Here is a 15864-nt window from a genome sequence, read left to right as displayed (position 1 = left end):
TGGACGCTTATGCACCATCCCATACACTGTAATTCAGATCATTACTGTAACTTTACTGTTCTTGATAAACCTGATCTGCACTAACATGTTTGAGTGTAAATCAATTGTTATTTGTTAGACAAGAAGGGTTTTTTTTTTTGCATATTATCTCCATGAAGTGAGTAATTACTAGCATTAGAATATGTTAAACTGTGAGAAGACATCAGATTAGCAGCATTAAAAATGTTTTTATTTCATTGTTTTCATATCACTTTCTGATATTGGGTTTTAAACACATGTTTCTTTACTTCAAAAATGAAATGCATGGATATTTTTGTAACTCCATAGAAAAAAAAAACTCGATCGCATTGTTTTTTTCATGGCTAAACAGTGAAGAAAAAAATCTTGACTAAGGTTCTCATAATTCGTGCATGAAAGGGTTAAAGTGTCTTTTGCTGGATTTTTGAAGATTTGCACACGAGGAAACCTTGAACAATAAAAACCTGTTTATTGATTAAATGACAAACAATGTCAAACATACAAGATTGGCACAGAAAAAAAACACTGAATAAAAACCTTTCGCACACATTTTTATCCTCTAACATGTCTTCCAGTGCGCAGAGGGATGGTGACAAATCTGTGAACCCATTGCAGATTGACAGTCCAATGATGTTTACACTTTTTAAAGGTTCTTCCACGTTAAACAAATGTGGTAAAACTTCTGCAAGTAGAAACAGTCTGTATAAACAAGAACATATGACCAAAACACTTTTGGTAATTATGTACAATGTCATCAGTCTGATAGAGTCCTTTGACAGCTACAGAACCCTGGACCGCGGCAGCATCCTGTCATCCCCGCGTGGACAGTACTTGCGTGTGTGCGCGTGGTCCCCAGTGGCCCCGCAGGTGGGACAGGTGTAGCTCCAGAGGATGGGACACACGACTTTCCCCTTTGATTTCAGACTGTGGGAGCGGTACACCTTTGCAGACTCCCCGTTTTGCTTGCAGAAGCGGCAGAAGTCGGAGGAGGCCCCGGTGGAGCTGCTGTCCGAGAGGCTGCTGGCCGAGCTGGTCTCCGCAGAGGTGCGGCGGAGGTTCGGACGCGCGGCACCGGCTTGGATGGTGCGCCACGGATCTCCCGTCGGTTCCTTCTTTGGCCCCTCGGTGTCTGCGCGGTCCATCTCACGGGTCCCGTCCAGGTTGAGCAGCAGTCTGCCCAGGTTCATGTAGTCATGCCACATGTCAAAGGCGCCCGCGTCTGGGAGAGTGGCGCACTGGAGCCCCAGCTGTCTCTGCATTGTTGACATTGGTAGAGAACAAGTGTTTTGGTGCATGTCCCAATTTACATCACATATTTATAGGCTGGACATTAAGGATGGCCCTCTGAAATGCAACAATGTTTGGATTTTGAAGGGTCAATAATCGGTGCCAGGTGTTTATGATGGGGAGCACGAAGGGGGCTTTTCATCTCAGGGGTCTGGTAGTCGGAGATTTACCACTCCAGGCAGACAAACAAAAAAAGAAACGGACATTGTTTTCACTCAATATTGTATAAAATATATACTATTACAGCCAAATAGACAAATGTTCACTTGATATGGATGGATGGATGGATGGATGGATGGATGGATGGATGGATGGATGGATGGATGGAGGGAGAGAGAGAGAGATAGATAGATAGATAGATAGATAGATAGATAGATAGATAGATAGATAGATAGATAGATAGATAGATAGATAGATAGATAGATAGATAGATAGATAGATGTTTTCTTTCTAAACCTTTTTATTTGCAGATCTCACACTCTTCAGTCTTTTGTCTTTTTCAGTGTGTATTACATTCAGTCAGTGTGTATAACAATGGTTTTAAAACACGTCTGATATTTCACAGATGAAACTTTTCTCTCTCCGTGGGGCAGTGGAGGAGTCCGTGGAGCTCTCTTCTTTGCTGTGACGTTCCTCCACAGGTGTGAACTTTGAGTGGGGACGAAGGTTACCTATCAAACTGAACAGAGGAGTCCTGAGGTGGACCCATGATGACCACAACCATGTCGAACAGAACACGGAATGTTACCGGAGCCGACACAAGGGAAGTAGACAAACAGTGGCTTCGCGGTCCGGATGAAAGCCTGTCGTGGTCCATATTTGGACCGGGGTCCACCAGTTGGAAACACCTGAGATGAATGACAGCATACTGCACTGCAGGAGATATTCAGTAGCCTATGCTCTCAAAATATCAAAACAACTGACATTATGTTTCAATGGGCTTCCAACACAAATATGAATAAAGAGAACGAAAAAGTTAATGCCTACTTGTGACAAAATTTGGGTTCTAGTCGTGCCATTCTTAATATTCATCATCATAACAATCCTAATAACAGAATGGGTCAGTTAAAGCATTTTCTCCAACGAATATCCTAATGTCAACTAAATGCATGACCTGTAACTTCCACCCTGTCCTATGTCATGAATAAATAAATTAATTAATCAATAGGCATTGCAATAATAATGTAACGATGATGATAATGATAATACTGATAAGGTGCTTGTTGTTGGTTTAGACATTGTTGTTCCTGTGACTGTTTTTGTATGATGTGTGTTGTTATGTGTGGGTGCGTGGATGTGGGTCCAGCCATACCCAGACCTAATGGCCCCTGACGCCTGTGTGTCTCAGTCTTATTCAAAAAGTATCATTATGAGCCTAAAAGTCGACACCTGCTCAGACACACGACCCCCATACCTGGCTCCAGGGGCGATCTTGGATCAAAGGTTTAGGAGTGCTGATCCAGAGGGTTGGTCGGTCAGGCAGGCGGTGGTCTGAAATTGCTTTAAAATGTACAAAACGATGAAATAGAAATGTCATTGTTTTGTACATTTTAAAGCAATTTCAGACCATCACTCCCACATTTGTGAAAGAAAAACATAGCACTTTTTGGGTAGGGGAAATTCTATGACTAAACCATCAGATCTGACTAAAAAAAAAACCAAAACAAACAAACAAACAAACAAAAAAACAGTTATTTAAATGCTGTGCCACAGCCAAAGAGGAATGGATAGAATCATAATAGAAATATACTCTAACCCTTTTCTGGAGGAGGACAAATCATTGTGATACAGCAGCTCCTCAACATATACACATAAACAGTAGCCTATATGTATGTTTCTGGAGTAAAACACCCCCCTAAAATACCAAAAATGGAACTTGGACTTATTTTGTGGACTTTTTTTTTAAATGCAATGCACAACATGTAAAACACATTAAGAGAAACGGACTTTTTCATTGTTTGTCTCTTGTCTGTGTTATAGAAATATATAAATAAAAATTAACTTTAAAAAAAGGGAAATCTGCAAAACAATAGGCCAATAATACATAATAAAATAAACACTAAAAGAAAGGTAGCCCTGCCTGAGGTATAATGTATACAATGTATGCAATCATCTTTGTATGGATACTCTGCAAATGATTCCTTGTATTTTAGTGTCGCCTCACCTTAAAGACCCAAGCCTTTAAAATGTTTAATAACTGTTGGTCCACTAATCCTATCAATCCATTTAAATAATCGGTGTAAAATACAGTTTGTCGTCTTTTCATGGTCGTCAGATATGTCCCATTTGGACGTTCAGAGGCTCTGGAGTGAACGTGGAAACGTCTTCTACGACATCGATTCACCACTAAAACCCATGGAGTTTGATCAGTGACAGTGGATGGACACACTGGGTCTATTCAGTTAATGATGTCTCTGCAGAAAAAGTAATTTTTTCCTTCAGTTTTCTCTGTTTTTATGCAATAAACTTTGAATTGACTCTGAGTTTTCATGATCATCTAAATGAAATATGTAAAATTTAATATAGAAAAATACATGATTTAAGGTGAAAAATACACAATACGGTAGATATTATGATAAATTGTGATAACTCACTTAAGAAAGGTTAAATAGAGAGGGAGAAAAAAAAATCACCTGGGACCGGCCACAAAAGTCGCACTGTTTTAATGGTTTATGGGTGCCAAATTTGTCTATTTGTTCCAGACAGTTTTAATATTAACACATGCACATGACACAACAGCAAACTCCTCTCACTCCAATTTAGAGGACAGAGGTTGACTGACCACCTGGAACGTTTCCTAGTTTAGAAAAACATCAACTAACTTCTACCTAATAACAAAAATAGTAATATACGTTTCAATGCAGCAAAAATGAGGACTGGTGATCATAATAATGTGTTGGTATTGAGAGGAAGAAGTAAAGAAATGTCACATATCCTGGTTTCTGCCAGGTATTTACACCACAACTGTGTGTTTTCAACTCTAAAGCGCTAGAGACGGGGAAAGGTGGGAGAGATGGGATGGATCAAACCATTTTCGAGGCGGGGGGGGGGGGGGGGGTGATGAATGCTGCTGTATTTTTGTTGTTATTACATTTCAACTATGTACTGTATATGGTTTTGACATTTTTCTAGCTTGTTACAAATGGACATATAGTCAAAAAAAAATAAAAATAAAAAATAAATCTCTTAAATTTTAGGGGTGCTGGAATTCAATTTAGAGGTCCTTTAGCACCCCCAAAAACGGGTTAGAAACGCTACTGCCGGCTCTATCAGAAACAGATATGTGCTTCAGCTTCAGTTCTGTGTCTTAGCTGATTTCCACATTGAGGAAATTGAAATACACTTGCTGAGTGTTGCTTTACAGTTTATTAGTTATGATTTGTGCGGACATTTGCACTCATATATGTAACAAGAATTTTTAAAGGGGATGTTGAAAAAGAAAAAAAAACAAACAAACAAAAAAAAAAACAGAAGGAGCGCCCACCCCTCCTATTTTTTCCTTTTTTGTAGGACGTAGAGTGGGTGAGGCGGAGTGTACAATTGCGGGGGTGGGTGTGGGTACGTTCCGTATTGCGCATGCGTAAAGCATTACCGGCGACGGCTGTACAAACGGTGGCCTAGCGAATAAGGGGATTACGGAGCCCAATTTGACAGGTCAGATAATAATATTTGCATGTTTTCAAGCGTCTCTGTGCTGTAACCCCATATATTTTGAAACGACGTTAATTCTCCTTTTGAAAAGTGTTTGTAACTTTTTGGCTATGTTCGATCCTGTCGTATGAGCTAACATTATGGGTGCATTTTTAGAGCTAACGTTAGCTAACTCTGCTAGCCACAGTTAGCCAGCAGGCTATCGGCTATGACATTAGCTGTTAGTTAAAGCATAGCCCTCTTTCCATTTATTGCTTTTATATTATGCTTCTCTGCCTTGTGAAATTAAATCCCCTTTCTCCTGAGAATTGAGTGGTCAGTGACATATTATTGGATTAGTATCAAGAAGACACCCAAAGCTAACTAGCTAGCAAGCTAGTATCCTCAGATGCCCCTCATTTATCAGAATCAGTATCAGAATACTTTAATAATCCGACGGGTTTTTTTTTGAGTGAAATGTGTTTGTTAACAGCAATGGTGTCGTATGTAACTGTTCATTACTGCTTAAGTTTCAATACTCTTTGACAAACTAAGTCAAAAGTTGTGTTGGTAATTCTGCTTTGTCTATTATTTATAACTGCAAAACCTGGTGTTAGGTGCCTTTCTCACGGATAAGTAGGCTGAAGATGAAAGTAATTATACACTTTGACCCAATAAATAGGACTGTGCTTTTTATAATAGAGCTCATTAACAAAACTCCAACTATTGCTTGTTATTTAATGTATATCTGCAACTTCTCAGGCTGCACAATGAGTCAGGGTAAGGACAATGCACGACTCAAGAGCTACAAGAACAAGTCCCTCAACACAGATGAAATGCGAAGAAGGAGGGAAGAGGAAGGCCTCCAACTCCGCAAACAGAAGAAGGATGAACAGGTAAGTCAGTGGGCGTCATTGGGCCTCATAATGGAAGAACTGGCACTAGTGTTACCTCTTATATCATTATTTTATATACTTCTATATTCTAGCTTTTTAAGAGGAGGAATGTTGCCACAGTTGAGGATGACAGTGTCCTTGAGGATGACGGAATGGCCGACAGTGGTTACCTGGAGTCCCAGGCCAACAACATGGACCCACTTATGGTGAGAACAGAAATTCTAATTAAAACATCAAAGTAAAGGATCCTGCCTTCTGACTACATGTTACACCTTCAAATAACTAATTTTTCTTGGTTTTCCCTCTCTGCCATACAGGGTGGGGTCATCTCTGAAGATATGACTCAGATGATCTTCTCCAGTTCTCCTGAGCAGCAGCTAATAGGTACCCAGCGCTTTCGGAAACTCCTTTCTAAAGGTGAGTGAGTATGTCATTATTGTATGCATTTAATGTCTTAGTTTACTAGGCTAAATATGAGATGAAATCTTTCTTTGTCTCACACAGAACCCAACCCTCCCATTGATGAAGTCATTGCCACTCCAGGTGTGGTGGAGCGCTTTGTTGAATTTCTTAAGAGAAGAGAAAACTGCACATTGCAGGTATAATTCACTACAAAAGGATGGCTGTTGTGGGGAGACACGCCTTCGGATTAATATTGTGTATCCCGTCCTACAAAACATAAGACTTAAAAATAACATCTTTAACTAAAAATGGAAAATGTAATGTACTGCTAGTTTATGTTTGTGTGTCACACTTGGTTATTGTCTAATTTTATACATAACTTTCAAAAATCTATCATTATTATCATGAGTAGGGACATTCTTGCTTTCTGAACTGGTTATGTTATGATTGGGTCTCTGCCACAATGGCATGAGTAGTACAAATGGATTTAAAATCTTCATTATTATTTTGTTTCTTTTTTTTTTTTTTTTTTACAACATGTTAGTCTAATTTACAAGGGAAATCTGAATGGCTTTTTCACTTTTCTTTCAGTTTGAGGCTGCATGGGTTTTGACCAACATTGCATCAGGTACATCCCACCAGACACGAGTGGTTATCCAAGCAGGAGCTGTTCCCATTTTCATAGAGATGCTTAGTTCCGATTTTGAAGACGTACAGGAACAGGTAGGAATGTTATTTTGATCACCGTGTTTAATACACTATAGAGAAGCTACACTGAAACTTCAAGAAGTGGCATACATTATAATTACAAGTATATTAACATGCTGTAAGTTGTCTATTGTATTATATATTGTATACTTGCTTTGCTCCTTAGGCTGTGTGGGCTTTGGGAAACATAGCAGGAGATAGCACAGAATGCAGAGACTTTGTCATAGACTGCAACATTCTGCCCTCACTGGTGCAGTAAGTACAACTTTAATGTCATAAAGTAACAGAAAATATAAAACATTTTCTGTTATTTCATGGGGGAAAAAGAGCAAAGAGATTCATGTTTATTCCTACATATAATAAAACATCTCTTCCAGGTTATTGGCCAAACAGAATCGTCTAACGATGATGAGAAATGCAGTGTGGGCACTCTCAAACTTATGCAGAGGAAAGAACCCACCTCCAGACTTCACTAAGGTAATTTGCCAAGATAAACATCACTATGGCAACAATACACCTCTCACTTTACTGAGGTACATCATATCTCACTTTTCAAGGTCACAAGCTGTAAGACATTCTTGTTATTAAATGGAAAACAGTTGTTCCCAGCAGACATCATGTTCCCATCTTAATCCTTCCACAACCTCTTTTGTCTGTTTTTTTCTCAGGTCTCTCCTTGCCTCAGTGTACTGTCTTGGCTGCTGTTTGTCAATGACACAGACATCCTGGCTGATGCATGCTGGGCACTCTCCTACCTTTCTGATGGCCCTAATGACAAAATTCAGGCTGTTATTGACTCAGGAGTCTGTCGCAGACTGGTGGAGTTGCTGATGTAAGGCTTTGAACACATTTACTTGCAGTTCAGAAATGATACAACTCATATTTTTATTGCTAAAGAAGATGTAGGCCTTGAATTTGACTTTGGTTTACAGGCAGATTTATTTCCATGTCTCTCATTTGTCACCACTGCATTGGGTATGACTATCCATATGTTGTTGTATTTTGTATGTAACACTCACAGAATTCAAGGATGAATGAACTCTCTGGGTGTTGAGAACTGCTTGAAAATATACATTGAATAAGTTGGCAATATTGAAAGAAACCAAAACATGATACCCTACTTTTCAAACAATGCCATTATTACGATACTAATACAGACTGAGAACAATCATGTTGAACAACTAAAAGAGAAAGTAAAATGTCACAATATCTCCATGAAAGTAATGGGCAAAAAATCAGGATTAATAAAATAAAAAACCATCAGTGTGAATACAATGTTATTGTGTTTTATTGTAGGCACTCAGATTATAAAGTGGTCTCTCCTGCACTGCGGGCAGTTGGGAACATAGTCACTGGAGATGACCTGCAGACACAGGTAACAGCAGCATGCACACATGTTATGTAAGTAATTTAATACTTCATTTCTGTGTATTTTTGACTCAGGGTTCTTGTGTTATTGTTGTAGGTGATCCTGAACTGTTCAGCACTGCAGTCCTTACTTCACCTCCTGAGCAGCCCTAAGGAATCCATCAAAAAGGAAGCCTGCTGGACTATCTCTAACATCACTGCAGGGAACCGAGCACAAATACAGGTATGTGCATGTGTGTAGGCTTGCCTCAGTTGGTAGACAAGGATCAGATCATGACAATTTGAGCTGGACACAGTCAGTTTGCGTAATGGGTAGAATCATTTTACACTAACCTAAGAAAAATGGAATGAAATTCAAATGTCCAACATTATTTCCAGGTCATACATTTTCATAGTGTTTGATGTTTGACTAGCACTCTAGTACTTTGGTTTAATGGCACGTGACTGGACAGAGTGCCATCAGCTGTCAAAATGCTTTAATCCTTATATTTCACCAAGCATTTAATCAACAAACAAGTTAGACAGAAATATGTTAATCTGTATGTGCCAACATTCAAGGTCAGTAAGTGGATTGGATGGAATATTAGACTTATATTGTCATAGCATATAATAAACAGGAAAAGTCAAATCATGAGAGTCATAAGTTTGTCTTTGTCTCTTTGTGTAGATGGTGATGGAAGCAGATCTGCTTCCTCCTCTTATCACTATCTTGCAAGTGGCAGAGTTTCGCACAAGAAAAGAGGCAGCCTGGGCCATTACCAACGCCACTTCGGGGGGCTCTGCAGAACAGATTAGGTAAGCCCGATGATTTATTTCATAATAAAGTTTATGAATCTAAAATACACAGTGCTGTTCCATTGTCTTAAACCCACTGAACTGAAGCTTAGTGTTTTCTATGAATAAATTAGACTCAAACCTATTAATAAGACAACAGTTTTCTTTGAATGAGTTATATATTTTGCTGCATCTGCGTGTGTGTACCTCCCCCTGCAGGCATCTAGTGGAACTTGGCTGCATAAAACCTCTGTGTGACCTGCTCACACTTATGGACTCCAAAATCGTGCAAGTGGCTCTTAATGGTCTAGAAAACATCCTACGACTGGGAGAACTGGAGGCAAAGAGAGGAGGAGGCATTAACACATACTGTGCACTCATTGAGGAAGCCTATGGTACGTATGTGTACATACTTGGGACACCAAACTATTGCGCTGACCGCAACAAATTATATACAGCTCCTCATAATTTCCTAGACGTCAAATTGACTGTTATTTTGTCCTCCCAACAGTCCAATCGGATATCTTGTCGCAAACTCTTACATTTAACAAGCTGGATTCAGACTATGTTTTAATAATTTTCCTTCATGACTCCCTCTAGGTTTGGACAAGCTGGAGTTCCTTCAGGGCCATGAGAACCAGGAAATCTACCAGAAAGCCTTTGACTTGATCGAGCGCTACTTCAACACTGAAGACGAGGACCCATCGTTGGCTCCAGCTGTCGATCTGCAGCAGCAGCAGTTTCTCTTCCAGCAGTGTGAGGCTCCCATGGAAGGCTTTCAGCTATAATGCTAAATCCTCCCTCTCCTGTGCTCCACCTTCATCCTCACCTAAGCTAATTTCTCTCACACTGAACCCACTGCCATGTTGAAGGGTAATGCTGACCCTAGGTTCAATTTCTTCCTTCTCATTGTCAGAGAGATACTCATAATTTCTCATAATTATGAAAAATGTAATTTTACAGGAGCACGTGTGCGTATGTCCAATGTGGGTCAAGTTCTCGCAGTCTTGTCAGCCAGTTTGTAAAGGTTTTATTCATCATTCATCTTGTGCAGACATGATCTCTGCACTCAATCCTTGAACACTTCAAGCCCACCCACCTGCTCCAGCATCTCCCATAAGTTGATCACTTTGACAACGTTTTCCCCTACAGACTGTGTGCTTTTTGGATTTCGTCAGCTCATCCCATTTTAAAGGCCCACTCCCCTTTATGTTTCCGTAGGATTGGTTAACCCTTTTTTCTGAGTCAGTGGGAGTTTGTAGGACTGCACTGCTTGTCTGATTGAAGCATTAATGACTCGCAAGACAGACAAACATGGACATGATTTGAATCCCCCTCCCACATACGTTGAAGAATGATCTAACCTAAACACTGGACTGACAATGAGACGCTGACCATGTTTGACTTTGGTCGTTAGACTGAATTGCCCACAGTGGGTCCATGTGGCCAGTCCCAACCCAAGGACTCTACTGACCTCTACAAAAGGCACTTAAACGACTTCAAATGGAGGTGAATTCCCTCGCCTCTACTTTCCGGCCATTGGATAAGTGACCACGGATGGACAAAATAGGAACTTGACTGTGTTGCTGAGGGGCGGAGGTTGTCAGTGACAAATCTGGCTGCTTGCATACCCTCATGGATCTCATATCATGCATTCCTTTATCCAGTAATGGGACTTTTCAGCTGCTCCATTCTGAAGAGTTTTTACTGCCTCCTGCCTCTGGTGTGAACCCCATGGAACCATGGGAATTTGAGTCTTCCCTCGCACTGAGACAATTGGACAGACTTGGACAAGACAGAACAGACTATTTAACCCTGAAGTCTGTCAAGCAGCAGACCAGTGTTAATTTTTATTATCCTACTATAATTTCATTTCATTTGCTGCACTTTAGTTCTGGACTGATGCCTGCACATTGAGAATATACCTATTTACTATTTAATTGGTTGGTTAAATAGGCTCTCTCCTCATCAGTAGGTGAGGTTTAAAGAGGTGTGGTCTGTATCTTTGGTCCCCTCTAGAATGGTGAGGATTACAATGTATTTCACCGTTTACCCTTCCAGCAAAAGGGACTTCAGCTTGTGAACTGAAACTGTTAGCACACTAATTACAATCAGTAGATAATGCTGCCTCAGCAAAGCTAGAAGAACTAACAATCACACTCAGTGGAAAATTGGCTGTTCAGCTGTGTGCAGACAAAAAACATGGCATTCCAACCCATGTTCAGGTAGTTTTTGTTTGTTTTTTGATCATGCCAAATCATTACAGCTGATTTGATTTTTGGTTCTGGACATTAGAATTTTTTTTTATTTGGGGTTAGCATCAGCAATGTTGCTGATGGTGCCATAATCCTTATTGTATGAGATTCTTCCAGATAATTTCAACAAAAATCCAGAGAAAACTTGAGAATACTGGTGATTACCTTAGTTAGCAAAACTGAATGTTTGTTTACCAAGTCCTGTTTGCTTACATTGCTTACTTTTGTCAAAATCTCTACAAGAGATGACCAGCCCTACATGTTCATTACTGTTTGTTGTATTGAGTTTGTGCAACTGTCCCCAGTTATACCATTTGCATAAAAGCTGTTTCATCAACTAGGTTAGTGCATTGGTTTTATTGCACTGAATACATTCACTAAGTATTTACAATAGACAGAGACCAGGGGGAACTCAACAATTTGATAATGTGCACCCTACTCTTACCGCTATCAACTTTCTGCACAGTCTGCACTCATCAGAAACCGGGGTCAGTCACTTTGTTTTTATATTTGTATTTAAAAAGACCTCACTGGTTAGACAACACTGGTTAGATTTTGTAAACCTTGAAAACAAGAGAAGATGCAGAAAACTTGTTTACCTTCAGACCTCTTCCATTACAACACTAATTCCGAGACATCATGGAGGTTTTGGACAAAATTTCAGATTGCCTGCCTATTATTGAGATGCTAAATAGTAACTCAGTTTACCTTCCAGCATAAATTAGGACACAAAGAGGGAAGCTTAGTCAACACGACATTACTGAGTGTCACACAAAAAGTAAAATTAAACACATACATTTAATCAAACAAAACACACAGGGTCATAAATCTATACAAGCAGACTTTACTGGATGTTAATTTGGGCACTTGTTGCATACAAAACCAATATTAATTAACCTAAGAACAAGCACAACAGATAGGTCATATAACATAATTTATTGTGATGACTGACGACCAGTGTCTTAAACTGACTAGAAAGAAAACGTGTTTTATTTATCCATCTGTGACGTGAAGTCTCTAAGTACATTTGCCTGATAGCCATTTAAAAAAAAAAAGCATTTAAATCTGTTGTAAAGTATCAGCTTAAGTGATTTTGTGGCTTTCTGTTCTCTTGTGATCATTGTAAAATGCGACTTCCACAAAAATAGCGGTTGTGAGTCATTCACCTAAGTGCATTCACTGATGAGATAAAACCTTGAAATATGCTTCCAAATCTAAATTTAATAATCCATAGTTTTTATTGAGGTCTCTCCTGCAAAGGTTGATCGTATGAACAAACTGCTTTGAATTTCGTTGCTCTATTTCTCCAAACGGTGGGAACGGAACGCCTTGAAGCAGTGTTACAGTAGGAAAGAGGGACTCAATGGTCCCAAATTAGCCCTGCTGTGTCATGATGAGGGGTCTCCTTCACTGAGCCTTCTCAGACATGACCATCTTAGCTTCCTTCTCCCTTTGGACTTCCTCCCTCCATCTAGCTTTCTTCTCCATGTTTTGATTTGTGAGGGACTCATTTCTGCCTGCAGCCTGCAAAAAACAACAATATTCAGATTTAACCTGAAGTAAAACAGCTGTATCATTATGGATTAAAACAGAGCTGTAAATAAAAATATAGGGAGAGGTAGAGGGTTAAAATAATTGTCTGAAAAATCAACACATGATGGGGTGTACACATCCATCAGCTGTTTCTCACCTGTTTACCCAAAAAGATCATCAACAAACAGGCTCCTATTGTTACTGCCATCATCACATAGCAGGCTTTCACCCTGACTTTGTTTCTGGCAGCATCAATCATTTCAAACCTGTGACATATGCAGGTGTACAAATATCAGTGTGATCAAATATTTATTCACCAACAATCACCTTGTTCTCTTCTGTCAACATAAATAATTACAATTCACTTCAGTCACCATACATTCATTCTCAGGTTCAAGGTGTTTTCTGATACTGAACTTGGTATCCCTCAGTAAAGGCAGTGGGAGGTCTGCAGTTTGTATGCGTGACAGTCAGGTCCATTATCAGAGTTGCAGATCAAATGTGATCCCTACCCTGATTTCAGGAGCCACAGTAATTACCTCCTGTCACAAGCATGCTTTGTTTGAACTGCTGCCATCACTGAAGACAGCAGAAGCACTGTTCATTTAGTTATTTAGCTCTGTTCTTCTGATGTACACTAAGTAAATCACACTACAGGGAGGTCTGATGTAAACAGGAAGAGGCTACTTACGACACAAGCTCTGGTATCTGGTCTACTGTCTTAAACCGTCCTGACCAGATCAAAATCTTCTTGTCCATCTCGGATGGTTTGTACCCTGGGATTTTGAACCCGGGACGAGATGCTACATTAAAGAACAAAACACACATTGAAGGAACAGAGAAATACTCACACAAAAAACTGTCACATGCAAACAAACACATTGTGAAAAAAAAAACAGTTGAGTTCAGTTTCACAAGGCCCAGTAGTTGGCTTCATCACCCCAGACTGTGACCCCATTTCCTGTGTCTCTCCATCCTTTGGGACTTGGAAATCTTTCACACACTTTTTGATAGCAACAAACAGCACCCCTGATGTTAAAAACCCATCACTTTTATTTATGACTCGTTTTGAGAAACTGCATAGTATTGAAGGGGTTTCAATAAAAAGTCTTCGTAATCATTAATTTCACTTTAAATCAAGTAGTTAGCATTCAACATAGGTTTGTCTAACAGTTTAAAGTTGTTTGTGTTTAGGATTGTCACACTCTACCATATGCAGGTGGATGCTCAGGTTTGGTCTCCTGTGGTTTACTGCACATGGGTCTGTGGCTCCATGTTGTGGTGACCTGTCTGTACCTCTGACCTGTTAAATCAAACAGCACAAAATCACAAGAAAAATACATAGTGCAGCGGGCAGTGATTGTAGCTCTATCGGAGACTATTTCTTGATAAAAGGATAAGATTACATTTTTTCTATTCATTGACACAGGTTTTTCTTGCTGTAATATGATCTTCATAACGTGCTGTCACTGAGGGTGTGGAGGGCAAAATACAGTATACGCCATGTGTTCAGAGGAAATAATAGCTTTATAAAGCAAATAATATGGGGTGTCAGGAAAATCCGGTTAATTTTTCTACATTAAAAATCCTCGTTATTTTGTCAGTGTCACTTTCATTGGAAGCATTTTCTGAGGTGATATTTTACTGTCAAATGTGAAAGTGATGGTTTCGTTCAAGCAAAAAAAGCTGATTTAATATTGACATGGAAGTTTGCCTCGTGTTTACAGACCATTAAAAACTTTACCTAAATATTCAGGCGGGTGTAAAATCGTTGGTTACTTTATGGATAAGAGCTTAGAGAAAAACTGAGATTTTTCTCTTTGTTGTTGTTAAAACACTACATATGACAAGTTACAAAAACAGTTGGATTTTAGTATTTGAATGCGTGTACGTATAAAACAACGTGACAATATGATCCATAACAATGTGATAAGTCAAATATACGGCCAATAAAGTGTACCAGGTTTTGAACTCTTTAATATCGTACAATAAAGTCTTGAGCCAGGTCAAAGTGTTTGCGTTAGGCGTCGTTTTAGGATGATAAAAATTTCACAATACACGACAGTCATGGTCATCATCATCATACCTGTCGAATCACACGTACTTTCATTGTTAAATGACACTGGAAGTATTTAGATGAAATAAAGTGTAACATTTCCAAAGAAAGTGACAACAGGTATAAATGTTTTAACTTCACAATGTGAAATGTACCCTAGTGCTAAATTAGCGATAATGTTCCACATACCAAGTATGAGTAAAGACAGTGTCACCGAACTGTTGTTACGCGACACAAATAAAGAGTTAGAGATACAAACCTAAGAAGGTGCCGATGGCAAGACGGGATCTGATGAAGTTCATTGTTTTTAATCACGTTAAGGAAGTTAAATGACTCTATGAAGCCATGAAGACAGTCCTTTCCCAAATCAGCTGCTGAAAGTCAACAAGCTGCGCCTCTTCGGTTACTGCCTAATGGGAGAAGACCCCGTCATGTTAGCATAGGGGCCACACTGTATGCCTGATCAAAAAAAGAAAAACAAAATGTAGGACTGGACGGAAGACAAGTTTGCGCTTTTGAAATGTCTGTTGTAAGTTTGCAAATGCTCTCTGAGATTCTGATAACTGTTAAGTTTTACGATTGAAAAAACAGATAAACAAAACAAAAATCTTAGGGCCAGTCATTTTCTAAATAAACAGATTTTGTATGGGCGCAAAATCATACATAAACATTAAATAGCGAGAAATAAAATAAAATTCATTAGTGTTGCACAAAGTGGAGTATAATATTATCATATTGTTCTAATATCAAATAGCTGCGGTTAAATAACTCAAGTATTACAGTTTGCAATTGTAGATGACGTGTTTTTTTTTCTCCTGTTTCTTCTAATGAAACCGGGTGTGCGCAAAAAAATATTAATGTTTTGTGTTAAAATTTATTCAAACATCAACTTGTGCAGTCAGAGAAGTGGTTTTATGCAGTAAATATGTTAGAAGGA

At 39.2% G+C, this 15864-nt stretch overlaps 3 protein-coding genes across 3 annotated transcripts; 1 reads left to right on the top strand and 2 right to left on the bottom strand.

The window, feature by feature from the left end:
- Window positions 1–797: 797 nt before the first annotated feature.
- On the bottom strand, window positions 798–1286 carry nanos2 (nanos homolog 2). The gene has a single exon (XM_030123915.1). The coding sequence runs from the start codon at window positions 1284–1286 to the stop codon at window positions 798–800; it is 489 nt and encodes a 162-aa protein (XP_029979775.1).
- A 3561-nt stretch (window positions 1287–4847) lies between these two features.
- kpna1 (karyopherin alpha 1 (importin alpha 5)) lies at window positions 4848–11675 on the top strand. The gene is made up of 14 exons (XM_030122899.1): window positions 4848–4959; window positions 5698–5831; window positions 5924–6037; window positions 6149–6248; window positions 6336–6430; window positions 6825–6956; window positions 7108–7196; window positions 7319–7418; window positions 7610–7773; window positions 8238–8316; window positions 8407–8532; window positions 8977–9104; window positions 9303–9478; window positions 9684–11675. Exons 2-14 carry the CDS (start codon window positions 5706–5708, stop codon window positions 9869–9871), a joined length of 1617 nt encoding a protein of 538 aa, XP_029978759.1. The 5' UTR covers window positions 4848–4959; window positions 5698–5705; the 3' UTR covers window positions 9872–11675.
- Window positions 11676–12117: 442 nt separating this feature from the next.
- On the bottom strand, window positions 12118–15351 carry fam162a (family with sequence similarity 162 member A). Its single transcript, XM_030122902.1, has 5 exons — window positions 15187–15351; window positions 14082–14174; window positions 13563–13674; window positions 13029–13137; window positions 12118–12862 (listed from the first exon to the last, which is right to left on the bottom strand). Exons 1-5 carry the CDS (start codon window positions 15227–15229, stop codon window positions 12746–12748), a joined length of 474 nt encoding a protein of 157 aa, XP_029978762.1. The 5' UTR covers window positions 15230–15351; the 3' UTR covers window positions 12118–12745.
- Between the last annotated feature and the right edge of the window lie 513 nt (window positions 15352–15864).

The sequence above is a fragment of the Sphaeramia orbicularis genome, chromosome 20 (assembly GCF_902148855.1).
Source record: "Sphaeramia orbicularis chromosome 20, fSphaOr1.1, whole genome shotgun sequence".
NCBI lineage: Eukaryota > Metazoa > Chordata > Actinopteri > Kurtiformes > Apogonidae > Sphaeramia > Sphaeramia orbicularis.
This window is presented reverse-complemented; position numbering and strand designations above follow the sequence as displayed.